Source organism: Tachysurus vachellii, chromosome 13, assembly GCF_030014155.1.
Source record: "Tachysurus vachellii isolate PV-2020 chromosome 13, HZAU_Pvac_v1, whole genome shotgun sequence".
In the NCBI taxonomy this organism is placed as follows: domain Eukaryota; kingdom Metazoa; phylum Chordata; class Actinopteri; order Siluriformes; family Bagridae; genus Tachysurus; species Tachysurus vachellii.
The window spans coordinates 16328495-16346653 of record NC_083472.1 but is presented as its reverse complement, the minus strand read 5'-3'; the positions used below and the strand labels follow the sequence as shown (position 1 = coordinate 16346653).

General features: G+C 36.3%; 1 protein-coding gene across 2 annotated transcripts in view; it reads right to left on the bottom strand.

Annotated features, from left to right (window-relative positions):
* rps6kal (ribosomal protein S6 kinase a, like) overlaps positions 1–18159 on the bottom strand; it is a 37219-nt gene that overhangs the window by 14271 nt on the left and 4789 nt on the right. Inside the window, exons 2-12 of one of the 2 annotated variants that reach the window (XM_060886035.1) lie at positions 12440–12499; positions 7513–7629; positions 7125–7206; positions 6977–7057; positions 6668–6747; positions 5250–5356; positions 2061–2098; positions 1804–1946; positions 1252–1322; positions 953–1041; positions 778–842 (exon numbers count right to left, since the gene is read on the bottom strand). In XM_060886035.1, the coding sequence (XP_060742018.1) occupies positions 778–842; positions 953–1041; positions 1252–1322; positions 1804–1946; positions 2061–2098; positions 5250–5356; positions 6668–6747; positions 6977–7057; positions 7125–7206; positions 7513–7629; positions 12440–12499 (933 nt within the window). Of the gene's footprint in view, positions 1–777; positions 843–952; positions 1042–1251; positions 1323–1803; positions 1947–2060; positions 2099–5249; positions 5357–6667; positions 6748–6976; positions 7058–7124; positions 7207–7512; positions 7630–12439; positions 12500–18159 lie in introns of those variants that run through there. The other variant, XM_060886036.1, reaches the window with a different exon arrangement.

The following is an 18159-nucleotide window of genomic DNA, read 5'->3' as shown; positions in this document are numbered from 1 at the left end:
GGCCAAAATTGTTGGCAACCCAGAAATGGATGGCAACAAAGCGCTGTAAAGTTCTGAAGTTGCCAGCAATGAGTCCAGATCTAAATCCCATTGAAAACCTGTGGAGAGATCTTAAAATTGCTGTTAGGAAAAGGCGCCCATCCAATATGAGAGACCTGAAGCAGTTTGCAAAGGAAGAGTGGTCCAAAATTCCTGGTGAGAGGTGTAAGAAGCTTATTGATGGTTATAGGAAGCGACTGATTTGTTATTTTTTCCAAAGGTTGTGCAACCACATATTAAGTTAAGGGTGCCAATAATTTCTGTCTGGCCCATTTTTGAGTTTTGGGTGAAATTGTGTCAAATTTGCTTTTTCCTCTGTTTTTATTTTTGTGTTGTTTCAATACACACAAAGGAAATAAACGTGTATAGCAAAATGTGTAATTGCAATACTTTTCTGTAAGAAATACTTCATTTTCTGGAAGAATTTCAGGGGTGCCAACAATTTTGGCCATGACTGTAGGTAATGGAACACTAATATGCACACCTGAACTTGAGACAAACAGCACACTGATTACAATCTGCTTAAAGTGTGTATGACAACATATTCAAAATCTCAGATCTATACAATAAATGTGGAAATCAAATGCCATGGCAGAGTAAAAGGACATAGGTAACCCACAGTGGCACAAACATAATATTCATTATAAACACCCTACTCTTGTACTTGAAGGACCTTTAGATTTGTCCTTTTCCACAGAAGCATGTTGCATAAAAAACTGAACACAACAAAGCACTCACATTCCAGTCGATGGTGGAGAAAAAGGCATGTCGTTTAATCTCTTCTACGCCATCTGGTCCAGCTCCTACAGAAGACAACAAAATCAAGAAACAATAAACTAAGTACTATCTTAACTTTAAATACTACTAACTTTGGTCATGGTTTATTATGATAAGAGAAAGACATGCCACATACCTAAACGATTTGAAGGGTTTCTTTTAAAGAGCATTCTTAGAAGACTCTGTGCTTCCAAACTTAAAAACTGTGGCATTCCCAATTTAGCTCTGATATATATATATATATAAAAGACAGAACAATAAAAAATGTCATGTTAACCCTATTCATCTGGGCAGTCGAATATTGGAAATGAAAAAGATAAAAAAAAATACATAAAATTCGGTTGTTTATCGTCCATTCAAAAATCTTGCATGTTAAAGCTCCAGAAATCTAATGACCATTGTGCATGTTTCAGAATAGGATGCTGCCCCACTCACTTAAGAATCATGTTCATTGTTTCATTCCGGTCTTTCCCTTGAAATGGTAATGTCCCTGTCAGCATTTCAAACTAGCAATAAGAAAAAACAAACAGGTTTCAAAACAATGATTTTGAGTGGTTTGGTTCAAATAAAATATACAATGCACACAAGAATATAAACTGTATAAGATACTTAGGCCATATATAAATAGAGCTAACTGTTGAATAAAAGGTTGGCACCTTTCTGTAAGTTCTAACAGTATGCTACATGGATTGTGTTTTAAGTGTGTCAATAAATGATGTTAAAACTGAAAAGGTTTGTTTCTAAAATGTTCCACTATGTAATAAACAAACAAACAAACAAAAACAAATAGCCAGTATGTCAAATTTACATTTATTAAAGTAAGTAAAAGGAGACTAAGGTGAATTGCTCTCATAAAATATAGCACTACAGCTAATCCATTCACAATCAAAAACTGTTCTAATGCACAGTCTAAATCCAGTACTATAAATATTCCTCATATAAACACATTTAGGGTCAATAGACAAATGCCATGTCTACAATTCATACCATTAAAACTCCAAGGGACCACCAGTCTGCACTCTGTGTGTGTCCTCTCCTGTTGACCACCTCAGGGGCCATATACTCCACAGTGCCACAAAACGAGTATGCTTTCCTGTCTTGGTCTACTGATTCTTTACTGAGCCCAAAGTCTGAAACAGGAGCAACAAAGTCTTAGTCATACAAACACAGAATGCATATACAGCCATGTATTTATATGCATGCATATCAATAAAACAGTTAAACAGTATAAAAGCAGAATGTACCTGTTAGCTTGATATGTCCAGCTTCATCAAGCAAAATGCTGAAAATTAAAATCAGATTCTCCAATACAGGTACACAAACACATGGATACAATAAAAAAAAAACAAAAAAAACAACAACACCACAGAAACAAGTATAAATAAGTTGGAATTTTAAACAGTCACATCTAGGGTTGCCACTCATTCATTAGAATACTGGATTGTCCTGTATTGAAAAATATAATGCTGCATCCATTATTAAGTCCATACTGTAAATGTTGTGATTCAGCCAGTAATTTCATATACACTGTTTCAAAAATACACTAAGCCTTTACAATTGTGAAAATAACAGGCAGTTACACAAGGTGCGAGACTGCACATCTAGGTCACTGATGCTCTAATCAAGCATATCTTAGTCATCCATCGCAAAAGTCTATTAAGGTACAGGTGTGAATGTGGGATGGGATACAAACTTAGTCCTGTCCCTAGCAACAAACACAAGGTAAACATTACAGTTTACCATAGAGCTTTTTCCATTGCCCATGTTGGACTGTCTGAACAGCAGGCAGTAGGTGATAAGTACATTTGAGCAGAAACAGCAGAAGGCAGAGAGGAATCACTCAGTTTCTTTTGTCTCAGACTTCACCTGAGATGGATATAGTATGTTGTTTTGAACGCAATTTTGTGTTATGTAGCCACTGACTTAGCTAAAATCACTCTAATTAAAAGCATTATATTGTGAAACCTGTAAAAAAAGCTGGTATTATAACTGACCATTATAATGTGCTATAGCCCAGTATATAACTAGGCCAAATCAGTTTAATACAAATTAAAACTTATCATGCTGATAAAATTCCATCCATTGTCAAAGACTAAAGACACATCATTAATTTTAATGATGTGTGACTTACATTCTTTTAATTATGCATGTAAGCCAGCTGCAGTGTTTGGACAACAGCAGTTCCAATATGCATAACCCATTGAGTTAAAAAAAAAATAGAGTGCACACTGGTCAAGTGATAGTGTTCTTTCATGGAGAGCCTGAAGGATCTGCATTTGTGAAGTCAAACATTCATTCATTCATTCATCTTCTACCGCTTATCCGAACTACCTCGGGTCACGGGGAGCCAGTGCCTATCTCAGGCGTCATCGGGCATCAAGGCAGGATACACCCTGGACGGAGTGCCAACCCATCACAGGGCACACACACACACACTCTCATTCACTCATGCAATCACACACTACGGACAATTTTTCCAGAGATGCCAATCAACCTACCATGCATGTCTTTGGACCTGGGGAGGAAACCGGAGTACCCGGAGGAAACCCCCGAGGCAAGGGGAGAACATGCAAACTCCACACACACACACACACACACACACACAAGGCGGAGGCGGGAATCGAACCCCCAACCCTGGAGGTGTGAGGCGAACGTGCTAACCACTAAGCCACCGTGCCCCCCTGAAGTCAAACACTTTTTGTTTATTCACTAAAAATATTTTGATATGGTTAATATATGGTGAATTTGGATTCTTTCTATTTTTTATGCAATATGTTTATAGCATTCTATGACACATATTATACAGACAAGATTTTGTGACAGTAGAAAGCAATTCATAAAATTTCAGCAATTTGTCAACCTACACATCTAGCCTATCCAGTTTCTCTTCAACAATATATGCAATATTAAATAAGAAACAATTTAACAAGTTGATCTTGATGCCAAAAGGCTTATTGAGAATGTTTCCTCTACTTACAAATCTAGGCCTACTTGTTACTAATTTGAATGATGAAGGTGACAACCCTAGTCAAATCAAAATGCCACATCTGAGATATCTATGACTATTAAACAAGATGGAGAGAGAAGAAGCAGTCGTTAGTGATTCATGAACACTCAAGTGCACAAGACAAAAATATTACATTGGGATTCTTTTATTACGTTTATGCAATTTCCATCAGAGTCTTCACCGTCAGATGTAAGAAGTTCTAAAATCTGAAAAAAAATTTGTTTGTTTGTTTGTTTGTTTTTAAACAAAGTATGACTTGAAAATACAGTTAGTGCCAGAATTACTGGCACAAATTGATGTAAAAAGTCAAAATACGCAAAAATATCTTTGTGGTTAATACATTTAACAGGCACACCTGTTAGCCACCAATCTTGGTATTCAAAAATGTATTAATTGTTTGTGGTGGAAATCTCTGTTTCATACAGAAAGAGATAAAGAAATAATGCCTCAGCATACTTAATGCAGAGATGACATCAGTGAAAGTTGCGTAAAGACAAAAATCACCTTTAGAACCTAACAAGCTTGCATAAGCTGCACTTTTTTATTGGTTGCCTTGTACAAGTGTTCCAGGTGTGCAGGCAATGCTATTAAAATGTAATGATAAGTTCCATAATTATGTGAAGATGACTGCTAGAAAGAGGCCAAAGTATAAACTGTAGCAACACACGAGTTGTTCGATGTACGTGAACAAATGGTGGAACAGAAGGAGGAGAACCAACTACTCATTTTGTTCTCCAAGAAAAAGAGAAATAAGATGCAAGTTGTAACTGAACCCACAACACAGGGTCAACTTTATAAATCTCATGAAAACTTTGAGGCATTTGGATTAAACTGGCTTGGACACAATTTGTTTGTAATAAACCCTCCACTAGGGCTGCACAATATATCAAAATTACTATCACTAATTTAAATATTACGAGATGCCATATGCGAGACAATCAACAAGTCACCATGTCACAACCATTAAAAAAAAACATTCTGAAAACATGACTAAACCAGATGCTTTGAGGAAACCCACAGTGCCAGTAGATGCAATTGACAAAGCAATGGCAAAATAAAGTATCACCTCAATTATATGGCTGTTTTTAAGCTTCAAATGCGATGACTACATTTTTAATCAGTTTTGCTGGCAGAAAAATCTTTAAGCGCAGGTGAATCAACGCTGGTTTCCGAACCTATTCAGCAAGCCATAACTTATAAGTTCCCTGCATCACAGGCACAGACTGCACCACAGACTGTGTTAACATTTTATTCAGTAAATTAAACATATTTTTTTCTTTTTCAAAATCGTGCAGCCCTAGTGTACATGAAACATGTTTTAACACACAAAAATGGTGTATGGTTTATGGAAGTTATTGGAAGACATGAACTATGCTGAGGCCCTAGGATAAAAATATCAGATACAGAAAAGAAGGAAATACTTTACTTTTCAGGCTTCAGGTCTCTGTAAACAATGCCTAGGTTGTGAAGGTGATCCAATGCAAGGGCCAGCTCTGCAAGGTAGAATTTCACATCCTCCTCTGTAAACATAACCTAGTAAGAACTGAACAGATTTACTGTCTGATCTTTGTACAAAACATAATGAAACACAAACATATGTTAACATTAGCATTTATAGTCACACAAAAACAACCAAAAAAATTACAATTACAGGAGACACAATAGACAACAACCAAGCTTCATACAGAGATATTAATGAAGACAGACAAGGGTATTACAATTTTAAGGAAATGCATCAATGAGTAACTTGTGGTTATTCAGTCTAGCTGCAAATATTAAAAAAAAAAAAAAAAAAAAACTGCCTTTACATACAGCAAAATGACTGGTCAGTAAAGAATACCAGAGATTTAATTTTTTTTTTTTATTTTATTTAAGATTTTATTTGTAATACCATTAAAATCTACTACAAACAAGAAGAAAGCCATTTAGAAAAACTATTTTAGAACTTGCTGTGACCTTGACCCTGTTTAGATCAACTGAATAAGCTAATCAGTTCACCTGCTGGTTACAATCATGAGTCCATATAAAATCATTCAATTATTCAACTGGAAGGACACGTATATAGACAACCAGAAAATATAACGTTTGAAGACATTATAAAAATTATGCCCAGCATACATCTTCTAGTCATACATTTTACTTTAGAACAAGCAGAAATAATACAAACATTCATTCTTGAGGTAGAACACCAACAAGAAAGCATGGAAGGATGGAAAAGATAGTAGATCGACAGAAAACTGACCTTGAAACCTAAATTTAAACATGGTTGTAAGCATGCAAGTATACATATCTGTATGACAAACAAAAAATAAGCCACTGAAAAGAACTATTACAAATATTTGACCTTGAAATATACTGATTTCATCATTCCAGTTATGCAGTAATAATTCATTAATCCAAATTTTACAACCAGTTGTTCTTATGAAATTGCACTAAATTGCACTAATCTCGGATCAATGCAAAGATGGATGTAGAGCACAAATAAAACAAAAAAAAAGTAAAAAGAAATAGGATTAAACCAAAATCTTTAACATGCAAAGCACATTGCATTTGAAATTTTTTATTTATTATTTTGAGGGGATTTATTTTTTTATCCTCTAATCATTTTACTATTTACTGCAAGTGCCACCTGTTAGTTAGTGCCACCTGTCAGCAAGAGTTTACCCTTTAGAAAGCAGGAGAAATTCTACAACTCACAGTGTTTCCCTGAATGCTGGTTGGGACATGGCTCCACAGATAAACACAACCTTCATTTAAGAATCGGATTGATAGCTTCAATACAGTGAGGACAGCTGGGTAAAAAGGCATTAAAATGTTAGTGCAGACGGAAAACAGGACACATACCTCTTTGGATAAGCGAGTAAATACATCTCCACCCCTGAGAAAATCCAAAATTAAATAGAGCTTCCCTTCTGTCTGAAAGGCTGCGAGTGAAAGGGAAAAATAAAACATGATAGACTTACAAAAAGCCACCCTTATTCCATCAGTTACTACTGATTACTACTGATTACTACTGATACTACTGTTACTAGTTTCTAGAACCGAAACTGATCAGTATGAGAATGCACTCAAAGCTGATGTAGATGCCAAGAGGGTGAGAGCAAGTTGTAGGAATGTAGGAAGAGTAAGTGACAAAAATTATGTCTGTCTTACCATAGTGCAACTTCACAATGAAGGGATGGTTCACTTCCACCAGTATATCTCGCTCCATCTTTGTGCGAACCCTGTCCCTCACTGCCAATGAGATCAAGATTTATTTCCATTTGATTTGTTCTAAAAGGCAACACAAAAGCAAACTCACCTTTCAATGATGCCTTTTTTAGGACTTTCATTGCATACAGCTGACCAGCATCTGGACCCATTATCTTTCTCACCAAAAACACCTTAAACCAAGAACAAGTAGGTGAATTGATTCAGTTGGCATTGACCACAGCAACCAGGGTGCAACTGATCTCTGCATGATGAATCTGAAGTAATGCTTTGTTCAGTCACAATATAGTTCATAATTGTCAGCATAATCCCTGAAGATGTCAATAATGATATTGGGCTTGTGCTAGTTATGAAAATTTAGACAATTCAGTTCAAATGGTCACATTACAATTTTTCAACTGATGAAATTGTCAGGTTTTAAAGATAATAAGCAAATATAATCTGAGAACGTGTTGCACGCTATGTAAAAAGGTACTCACCTTTCCAAATGATCCCTGGCCCAGTACTTTAAGCAGCTCAAATTGGGAAGGGTCAGCCTTTTCACAGCCCTCCCTTACGTGATGAGTGATGGGGATTTCCTTATAAGACCCGTCATCCTGTAGGGAAAAACCTTGTTAGACCTTTAACTCCCCTACCATTAGTGCTGTGAAAACCTCTTGTTTGTTAGAGCTCACATTTTATTTTGTAGGACATCAGCACAAAATTTATCAATAAAGCCATTGCTAAGCTATCCCTGATGTTCTATACAACTGCTGAGCATATAGAAAAGATTAAGACCATAGCCTTAAAAAGTAAAATCTGTGCAAAAAATATGGCTTTCATGTTATTGAAAGCCTTCAGGCAGTCATAATGTCATGAGCTCCTGACGGCAAAGGCAAAAAGGCTTTCTGTCTTTGAACATGGCAGGATTGTTGAGGTGCACAAGCAAGAGCTCTTGCAGTGTGCCATTGCTGCTGACAGTCATTTTAAATTTCTTAAAAGTCCAGAAAAGTATGGGAAAAAAATTCAAAATTCATATTTCCAAGGTGGTAGCACGGCAGTAGCAAGCAGCAGCCACTCCGGATCCAATGTGGTGCCAGGGACAGCTGTGTTTATATACATGACCGCCAGATGTTAATATAGCACAGAAATCGTGCAACAACCAAACTGCACAAAATGACAATAAAAGCTTCTTGACATGACTCTTTTTGACTTGAAGTGGTAAACCCAAAAGAATTTCAACTGCACTGAGCTGGATCCGACAGGCTGTTTGAGAAGACACAAGCCAATCCTCGACCCAAATTAAGGCAATTACTGATGCTGCCTGCCCAATAAACAATAAGGGCTTAAAGAACAAAAAACGTTTTCAAAGACTATGTCTTCTCCCACACCACAATCCTGCCTGTTTGGAATTTGCAAGGGAGCACCAAACATGGGACATTGAAAGATGGAAGAAAGTTTTATTGTCTGACGAAAAAATAATTAATCTGGATGGTGGTCCTGATGGCTTCCAATGTTACTGTCATGACAAGGAGATCCCAATGGAGATCCCAATGGGAAAATGGATCTTCAGATGTGCAGGAGCATCAAATGGTGGCTGGCTATGCACACATATTGCAGTGGCATCCCTCTTGACTGATGGTCCTCGTATGGTCTTAAACTTTTGATCAGCTGATGAACAGCCTGTTTGAGATTAAATACAGTTTGTAATAAATTGCTTACTCTCTATTTTTTTTTGTCTCTTCCTTCTTCTTTTGCCATTTTGAAGCAGTACTTACAACCTGGTTACGATTCACCAGCAGGAAATGTGAATACTTGTAATGTTTCCTACAGATCAAGATTACACTCCATGAAGACATGAGTAAATAACATGAGTAAAAACAAAGGGTTTACCACAAGACCAGATTAAAATTGGCAAAAAATATGGAAAAGCCAAGATAGTTATTGAACAAAATTCTATGGAAGGATGAGAAAGAAATTAAGTAGAATGATGGCAATAAAGTATGAAGGCAAGAAAGAGTATGGAGAAGGGAAAGACCTGTTAAAGATCTGAAGCATACCGCTCCATCTTATTAAGTGGGCATGTATACTCCTGACTAAGGGGCTTTTTACACCTGGTCACTTCATAGCTATCCGATCGTTAAAATACCTTGTCTAAATGCCCTCCGAAACCTTTTCGAGACGGATATAAATCAGATTGTTCAAACCACTTCAGGAGGTGGTCTGGGACGCATTTCAGATGAAACTGGACAGGTGTAAATGAATGTGGTGTTTCAAGCCACATACGTCAGCGCTATAACTCCTCCCAAACGGAAGTACGTCACTCGCAAGTGATCTTTCACCCAGGTGTCTTGTTGGGTCTTAAAATGCACTGCTACCGCCAGCGAAAATGCAGCAAACAGTAAATGCTGTTTTTTTGTAGCATAACCGTCGTAACAAGTTTTTTCGTCTTCTTTTTGATTGCATTCTGAAAACCGCATACACCAAAGCGTGTTCCATTTCAATTAACCCTTAAATGAGGTCAAATATATTTGCATTTTGGGCGGGAGTAGAAAGATCAGATTGATATCCGATTCGCCAAGACGCATTTATGTGGCCTAATGTAAATGGAACAGCTTTAACAAATCAGATAGCTATCGGATCACAGAAAACGCATGAAGTGACCAGGGGTAAGATGGTGCTTCTCCATTCATGGATTTGTACGCAAACATCTCTGTTTTAAATCTGAAGTGCAGCTACCAGAAGCCATTAAAGGGATCACAGCGGTGGCCTGGTATGTGAGAACTTGTTGAAAACAAGTGGTATAGCTTCATTTTACAATCATTTGCAGAGGATGAATTGCAGGGGGCACGGTGGCTTAGTGGGTAGCACATTTGCCTCACACCTCCAGGGTTGAGGGTTCGATTCCCGCCTCCGCCTTGTGTGTGTGGAGTTTGCATGTTCTCTCCGTGCCTCGGGGGTTTCCTCCAGGTACTCCGGTTTCCTTCCCCGGTCCAAAGACATGCATGGTAGGTTGATTGGCATCTCTGGAAGAATTGTCCTTAGTGTGTGATTGCGTGAGTGAATGAGAGTGTGTGTGCCCTGCGATGAGTTGGCACTCCATCCAAGGTGTATCCTGCCTTGATGCCCGATGACGCCTGAGATAGGCACAGGCTCCCCGTGACCCGAGGTAGTTCGTATAAGCGGTAGAAAATAAGTGAGTAAGTGAGTGAGGATGAATTGCAGTCATAGGTAGACATGCCAGCAGTGGTCCAGTCTCAAAATGAGAAGACACTGCACAAGCCTCTAAGCAGCCAGTGCAGAAAAAAAATGGTTGAATCCTAGGAGTAATATTATAGAGGTGTGTAAAGGCGATGTCCAATGATGATGTATGCTCTGGCCCCATTCCAATGAGGCATGGTGATGTAGAATACAGCAGGTTATGGTTGCTGAACTGCTGGATGTCCATGTGGTGCTCCAAAAACAATGTGGGCTTCATAGATGATTGGAGCACTTTTGAGGGCAAGGCTGGCCTGTTGGGACGGGACTGTGTACATCCCACTCAGGATGGTGCTGCTCTAATTTCTTGCAACATAGCACATAGTTTAAGAACAGGCCTAGATAATCTGTTACATTCTGGAGCCAGGGCCAGGGAGCAGACAAGCAGGCTAATCTGACCGTCTGCTGGCTGCATTGAGTAGTCACCCAGGGTTTACAATATAGAGACTGTGTCTGTTTCCTGAGCTAAACAAAAAACTATAGACAGAAAATTTGTTTTAGTAACCTGCTAGCATGAAAATAGATCATAGTGAATGCACAGCCAGCACCTTTAATCTGAAGCTAGTACTGTTAAATATAATCTCTCTTGCATCTAAAGCTCTTATGGCTTACTGATCAGAAGTTTAGGGTTCTGTGTTGAACAGAAACATGGGTCAAACCAAATGGGTTTTCCACATTAAACGAAGCTTGTCCACTCGGTTATAGTTATATACATCAACCACGGCTAACAGGCAGGGGAAGAGGTGTCACAGTTATTCATGATGATAAGCTAGGTGTCAAGCAAGAATGTAAACACGTGTTCAACGCATTCAAAGTTCTTCATACTAACATATGTAGCCACAAAAATAAGTCTACTGAGTCAGTTTCTCTAATTGTTATTTACATTGTAATTGTAATTGTTTATTCCTGGACCATATTCTGAATTCCTCTCTGAATTTGCAGATTTCATTTCAAACCTCTTTAGACAAAGCAATAAATGTTGGAAACTCTAATATTTATTGTAATAAGTTAGCAGGTACAATGACAACACAAACTTTAAAACAATCAGCTGACAAATTAAGAACATTTAGAACGTAAATGACGTCAAACTAAATTATCAGTATTTCGATTAGAATGGAAGGTTATAGCTCAGTTATGCTCATACCTACATAGGAATAATATTCATGAAATGTACCAGTCAGGATTTATGCCTCATCATAGCACAGAGACAGCACTGGTTAAAGTTGTAAAATGACCTGTTACTGGCCTCTGATCAGGGCTGTGTCTCTTTGCTGGTGTTGCTTGATCTTAGTGCAGCTTTTGATACCATTGATCATGCTATTTTACTTGACAGGCTAGAACATGTTGTTGGTGTTAAAGGGACAGTCCTCTCCTGGCTCAGGCCTTATTTGATGGATCGCTATCAGATTGTAGATCTAAATGGTGACTACTCTAAACAAACTAAGGTAATGTTCGGTGTTCCACAAGGTTCTGTTTTAGGCCCATTGCTTTTCTTCGTATATATATGCTACTCCTTGGCGCAATTATTCGTAAATATGGTATTAGCTTCCACTGTTATGCTGATAAAACACAGCTATATGTTTCAGCTAAGTCAGATGTAAGTCTTAACTTCCTCCTGCTTAAAGCTGACAAGACAGAAATGCATTTACTAGGACCACAGGCAGCCAGAAGTTAACTTTCTAATTACAGAGTAACCATGGTTGGTCTTTCTATTACACCATGTGAGCAGTAAAAGACCTTGGTGTGATTATTGATACCGGTCTCTCATTTGAAGTTCACATAGCCTTCTTTCATATCAGAAATATTGCTAAGATAAGAAATATGATGTTCATAAACACTAGTTCATGCATTTGTTACATCTAGGTTGGATTACTGTAATGTTTTACTGTCTGGATGTTCCAGTAGGAGCATAAACAAGCTCCAGTTAGTCCAGAACGCAGCAGCTAGATTCCTAACTAGAACCAGAAGAGATGAACCTACCACCACTCTTATCCTCATTGGATTGGCTCACAGCCAAATCACATTGATTAGAAAATACTTTTACTAACCTACTGACCCTTCTAGGATATAAAGTAATATCTTTTCCATGAACACAGGACATATGAGAAGCTACACTACTCACTGCATCATTTAACATCATTTTAACATCATTTAAACAGCATTACTCACACATTGTGTGCAGGATTCTCCCTCTTCCATCGGCTCATCTGCAACCTGATGCCCATTGATCTGGAAAATGCAAAAGCACAACTTCAGCTGGAACAAACTTTTACTTAATTATTTTACTAAACTGCAAATTCAGACCAAGCATTATTACATGATCTTTCCTACTAAGAAAACTCCATACGAATTCAAGTTCAGAACTTGTTCTCAAAATAACCAAAACAGACATCCCTATAGATGAAGCCAAATCTTTGCATAAAAGGCTAAAGACATTCAAATTAAAGAGAGAGATTTATTTCCTCATTTATTTACAACAGACATTCTACACTGGCTACAAATGCTACAATGCTATATATTTGGTAGCATTTAGGGCTGGGCGATAAAACGATTCCGATATGTATCGCGATAGATACGTGATCGATAGCGATAGAAAATGTGCTCGATATTTTTATTCTTCGTCGGAAGAAAACAGAGGTTGCGAAGCAAGTTTGGTTGCATTAACAAAGGCACCCACGCTCTGGTAACCTAGCAACTTGGGGAGTGACACGCTAACAGACAATCATGTAACAGTATCATGTTTGGTTGCACCATATCGTTTTCTCGTGCTGGATTCCTCTTCAGTAACCAGCGACTGATAAGCGAGCGAGGAAATTGTACATAAAAGAGGAAAAGTCAGCTCGCCAGTACGGCAGTTTTTTGGATATTATAACTAGGGCTGAAACGATTCCTCGAGTAACTCAATTACAAAAATTATTCGGGCAAATTCCTCTGCCTCGAAGCCTCTTTTAATTCATTTTAAAGCTCACGTCACGTTCTTGTGCAATTATTTTGTGTGTGCGTGTGCGCACGTGTGACAACGCGCTTATGTAAAAGCGGAAGGAGATGCGAGGAGTTAGCAGTCTTTTGATTTGAGGGCGCGGGCGCGTTATAGTGCGGGCTGCAAAATGGTAGGGTGCGATAACAAAAAGAAGAAAAAAACAGGAGAAAACGACAGAAAATGTCCAAGGTTTGGGACACCATCAGAGCGTCTGTTTTCAGCAGCAGGAAACATTAACATTCAGCAGCCAGTTACTGTACTTCAAAGCCAGTAACACTTCGTTACTGTACTTCAGTAGAAATTTCACGTATCTGTACTTTATTTTGCTATTTAAATTTATGTCTTCACTTTTACTCCACTACATTTCCTAAATAAAATATATACTTTTACTCCGTTATATTTCCACTAAGCATCTTCATTACTCGTTACTACAAACTAAAATCAGAAGAAATGTGTGCGACTGCAATAAGGGAGGTTTGGTGAATCACTGCTCCTAGACTGCATTACGCACGTCCGCACGCTCTACGGAGAAGCACAGGCACGTGCAGCGTGCACGCACAGTCAGAGCTGGAGGCATTTATCTATAACGTTAATCGGCGGAAAGCTGCAAAGACGGAAAACAAAAGCAGTGAAATGTCACTATTCTTATTACCAAAGTTGAGAGCACAAACAAAATATTAATGCAAACAATCCATTCAATACTAAATAAAAATATTTATTGATTTGGTCTTTGTCTTGTGAATATTTTTTTTATTAATGACTGCATTCATTGGACACACTGTTTGTAGAGAATGCACACATACATGAACTGATTTGATTCAAGACTGGCATCATGCATAAAATTTTGGTGTCCACTTTTGCCATTTAATAATACCATAACTTTTGGCTTACTATGTAGTCATATAATATATAATATAAAACTCTTCTTGTTTTAAATTCTCACTGAGGGCTAAAACCCCCTAAAGATGAAATAATAGAACCACCCCTGCTCTTATGCCTACTGAAAATCATTGAAATTTTTCTTGTTACTTTTACTTCAAATACGTAAGTACATAAAATATCAGAAAATTACTTTTGATACTTAAGTACAGTATCAGATACTTTAAGACTTTTACTCTTTTTCTAGTACAATACTTGTACTTTTACTCAAGTATTGCTTTCTAGTACTTTATACAACAATGTTCAAAGTGCAGGGCAAGCCTCAGCTCTGAGCATGTTGATATGTTTACATTTCTTCGTTGCAATCACATGCTCCTTTAAAGACTTTTAAAGCACACACGTTTAGAGAGAGAGACAGACTTTTATATTCTGATATACACATATATATATATATATATATATATATATATATATATATATATATATATATATATATATATATATATATACATACATATATATATATATATACATATATATATATATATATATATATATATATATATATATATATATATATATATATATATATATATATAGATACATATATATAGATACATATATATATATATATATATATATATATATATATATATATATATATATATATATATATATATAGATACATATATTTTTATGCATGGCCTCTAGGTCCAAGTTCCTGTCCATGTTTTTTGCCTCTTAAATACCACAAAGCATTCCAAATTAGACAGTAAAGGCTTATATTATGCCTGAACTGTACATTTAGAATCTTTTAGTTCTGAAAGGCAGTATTTTTGTATAATTATTACTATTTATTTTAATGTATGCCTTAGTTTTGATACTTTAAAAAAGTAATTTGAAAATAATTTACAAAAAAGTTTATTTTTGATAGAAAATATTGTTGTATGCATTGCATACTATGCATTTAAAAAATAAAAGTTCATTTTTCTAAAAAAGGAAACCAATTAATTGTTCATTTTAAGAGACCCGTCTTATTTTCTCTTGTATATTTAATATTGCTCTTTAATTAAGCAAAAATACATTTTATCAGATTTTTTTGGTAGAATACACTATTACTAAAATATTCGATAGCTACAGCCCTAATTATAAGTCTACGAAAATATACTTGAATAGTTCAACTTCAAGTATGATTAGAGTAAGAATAACTTGAGTTACTTTTTCATATTTCTGCAGGTTTTATATTTCAAACAATGTTACTGTACGGTATCGGGTTTGTTTTTTATATTACAGATGTATCTCAGTCTACCTCATTTTATTTATGTTTAAAAAACACTGCACATATTTTAAAACACTTTATTCACCAGAAGGTGAACAGCTAGTGAACTTCCTAGCACTAAACTTGCACAAAATTCTCAGGTTTCTCTATGTTTATATTTAACACTTTGCACTATTTTATTACACTTTATTAAACATTTCTTACATTTTCTTTCATTTTGCACCTTAAATGTTAAGAGATAAATGTTAAGTGTTCATTGTGACTTTAGACTTATGTTTACATTTTAATTATTTGAGGTTTCCTGGTTGTTGACATTTCTGTCTTAATAACTGAGGGGATTATGATCAGAGGAAGGTTAAGTTTAAAATAAAAATGTTTAAATGTAATATATTTTTCTCCTTTTCCTCATTTTAAATGGGCCATAAAAAAGTTCAATAATTATCGATATTGCCTTTATAGAGGTAGCTTTCCACAAGCTTCTCACAACAGTTTGGCAGAATCATTTGACCATTCCCCCTAGTTAGCTCAGACAGGATTCGGTCCAAGCATTTTATGACAGAATCAGGACTTTGTAATAGCCACTCCAATACTTTCATTCTGCGGTATTAAAGATATTTTGCAATAAATTTTGAACTATACTTAAGACCACTTTCCTGCTATAAAACCCAGATGTAACCAAGTTTCTGGCTAATGTACTGAGGTGCTTCAGTATTTCTACAAACCATCCTTCCTCATGCTGCCATCTATTTTCTGTAGTGCACTCCTACCTGTAGTGCACTCCACCCACATAATGCTGATCCAAATGAATGCTCTCCAGAAGGGCAGATGTCCATATTTTGATACTTTCTGCATGTATGTGTGGCAAAAAGATTTTTATATTTGCATACAATTGTTTGTACAGAAGCTCAAAGTGACAAGTTAAATTTGCTAGGAAAAACTAGACTTGTAGGCATCCACAATTTTTGTGGCCAAGTTGTTTGGTTTTTCCCATGGTATCAAGGGCAAAAAAGAACTGGGTCTAAATACAACAACAGAGCTCCCAACTAAACCCTAACTGTGACAAATGGCTATTTAAAAACCTATAAAATTATTCCATCAATCTTCCAGACTGTCTAAAGAAAAAGTCAACTTGGTGTATACAAACTCGACAAACTGTAATTCTGTTATACTGAATTAAAACAGAAGAAAATCTGTCTCTAAAATTTTTGAAGATTACTTCTGATGTAAACAAGATGACTTACCAAACATATGGTAACACAAAATGTATGGAATTGTGAAAAAAACGAGCTTCAGTATGCAAAGCCTGCTAATGTAAAATATGCTTTAAACACAGAAGCCAATATCATAGCTAGGAATTACACCATATCAGTGATATGAACTTTCTAAAATATTCTTATTCAAATGATTATTTGCTCACAGCTTATCAGTGATTAATTTGCGGCACCCATGGCTTTGTTTAAATCTGAGTTTCAAGTGGCTTATTTTGTAAATGTTTGAAAGAACAGACACTCAAGACTTCATGGCTGTTATACTGTCCAATAAACCCGAAAGATAAAGGCTCTTTCTCTTATGAATTAAGCATGAAAAATGTGGTGTTAGTCCAACTTCAACTTTTATCAGCATATCATTGTAAAATGCTGCATAACCCTGAGCTTGCCAGGTATTTTCAGTGTTTAACAACATGAGATAGAACCTCCAGCTATTTGAGATGACATATTAGTACTGATGTGTGTGCTTTGAGGCTATTGGGGGGGTGTGGGAAAAAAAATCAAGGAGCAGGTTACAAATAGGTGGCGTTTAAGTAAGGATAAGCCTGCATCAGAAACAGCACTCATGCAACAACTATTTTAAATGTCAAACATAAAATAAATTACAGTGAGAATAATAAAATACAGCCAGTGGTAGTCTGTATAGTACCAAGTGAAAATTCAGTCAAACAACAGGGACATTGAAATGTAATGACCAATACACACTGCAATTAAATAGCACCCAGTTAACTTACATTAAGCAATTTAAATTACATAATGAGGTTAGTTACAGCTAATACCTCATTGTTTATTTAAAGTCCTGATTTAGATTTTGCAGCATTCCTGATCATTTTTGTTAACTATTGCAAACCAATAAAAAATAAATAAATAAATAAATAAATATTAAAAACAAGTAATTGCTAATGCTAGCGATTACAGGTATGGCCAACACAATTTAATGTATTAACGTAAACATAATTTTTTTTTTTAATACATACAAAACACGTCTTACATTTGTCTGGCCACGTGTCTGCATTCTCTATGTCAAAGTCAATGATGAGTTTGGTGGCATGATGGAATGTTGCACACAATCTAAATATCCAACGGTTTACTCCATTTTAAAACCTTTAATATTGCTAAATGTGTGCATGTGGATGTCCCTCTTTAATTCAGATCACAGGATACTGAGATTCACAAGTGTTGTGAGTCACAACAAAGACTTATGATGGTATCATCCTTCACTACTGTCACTAAAAACCCCAGCCTCAAAACAGCCCCAAATCCACAGTGATCCAGCAACATATTTTATAGTGGGTATAATCTCATTTTCATTGGCTGCAGTCCCCTGTTTTTTGTCAAACATGCTAATGGAATGCCTAACCAGAAACTTTTATTTTGGTCTCATCAGTTCATACGATGTCAAACGCTGCATTTTTGTTCACATGCTGCATTTTTTTCACCTAATCTGAGCAACAGCCATCTACCTCAGGGGAAGAGAAATTAA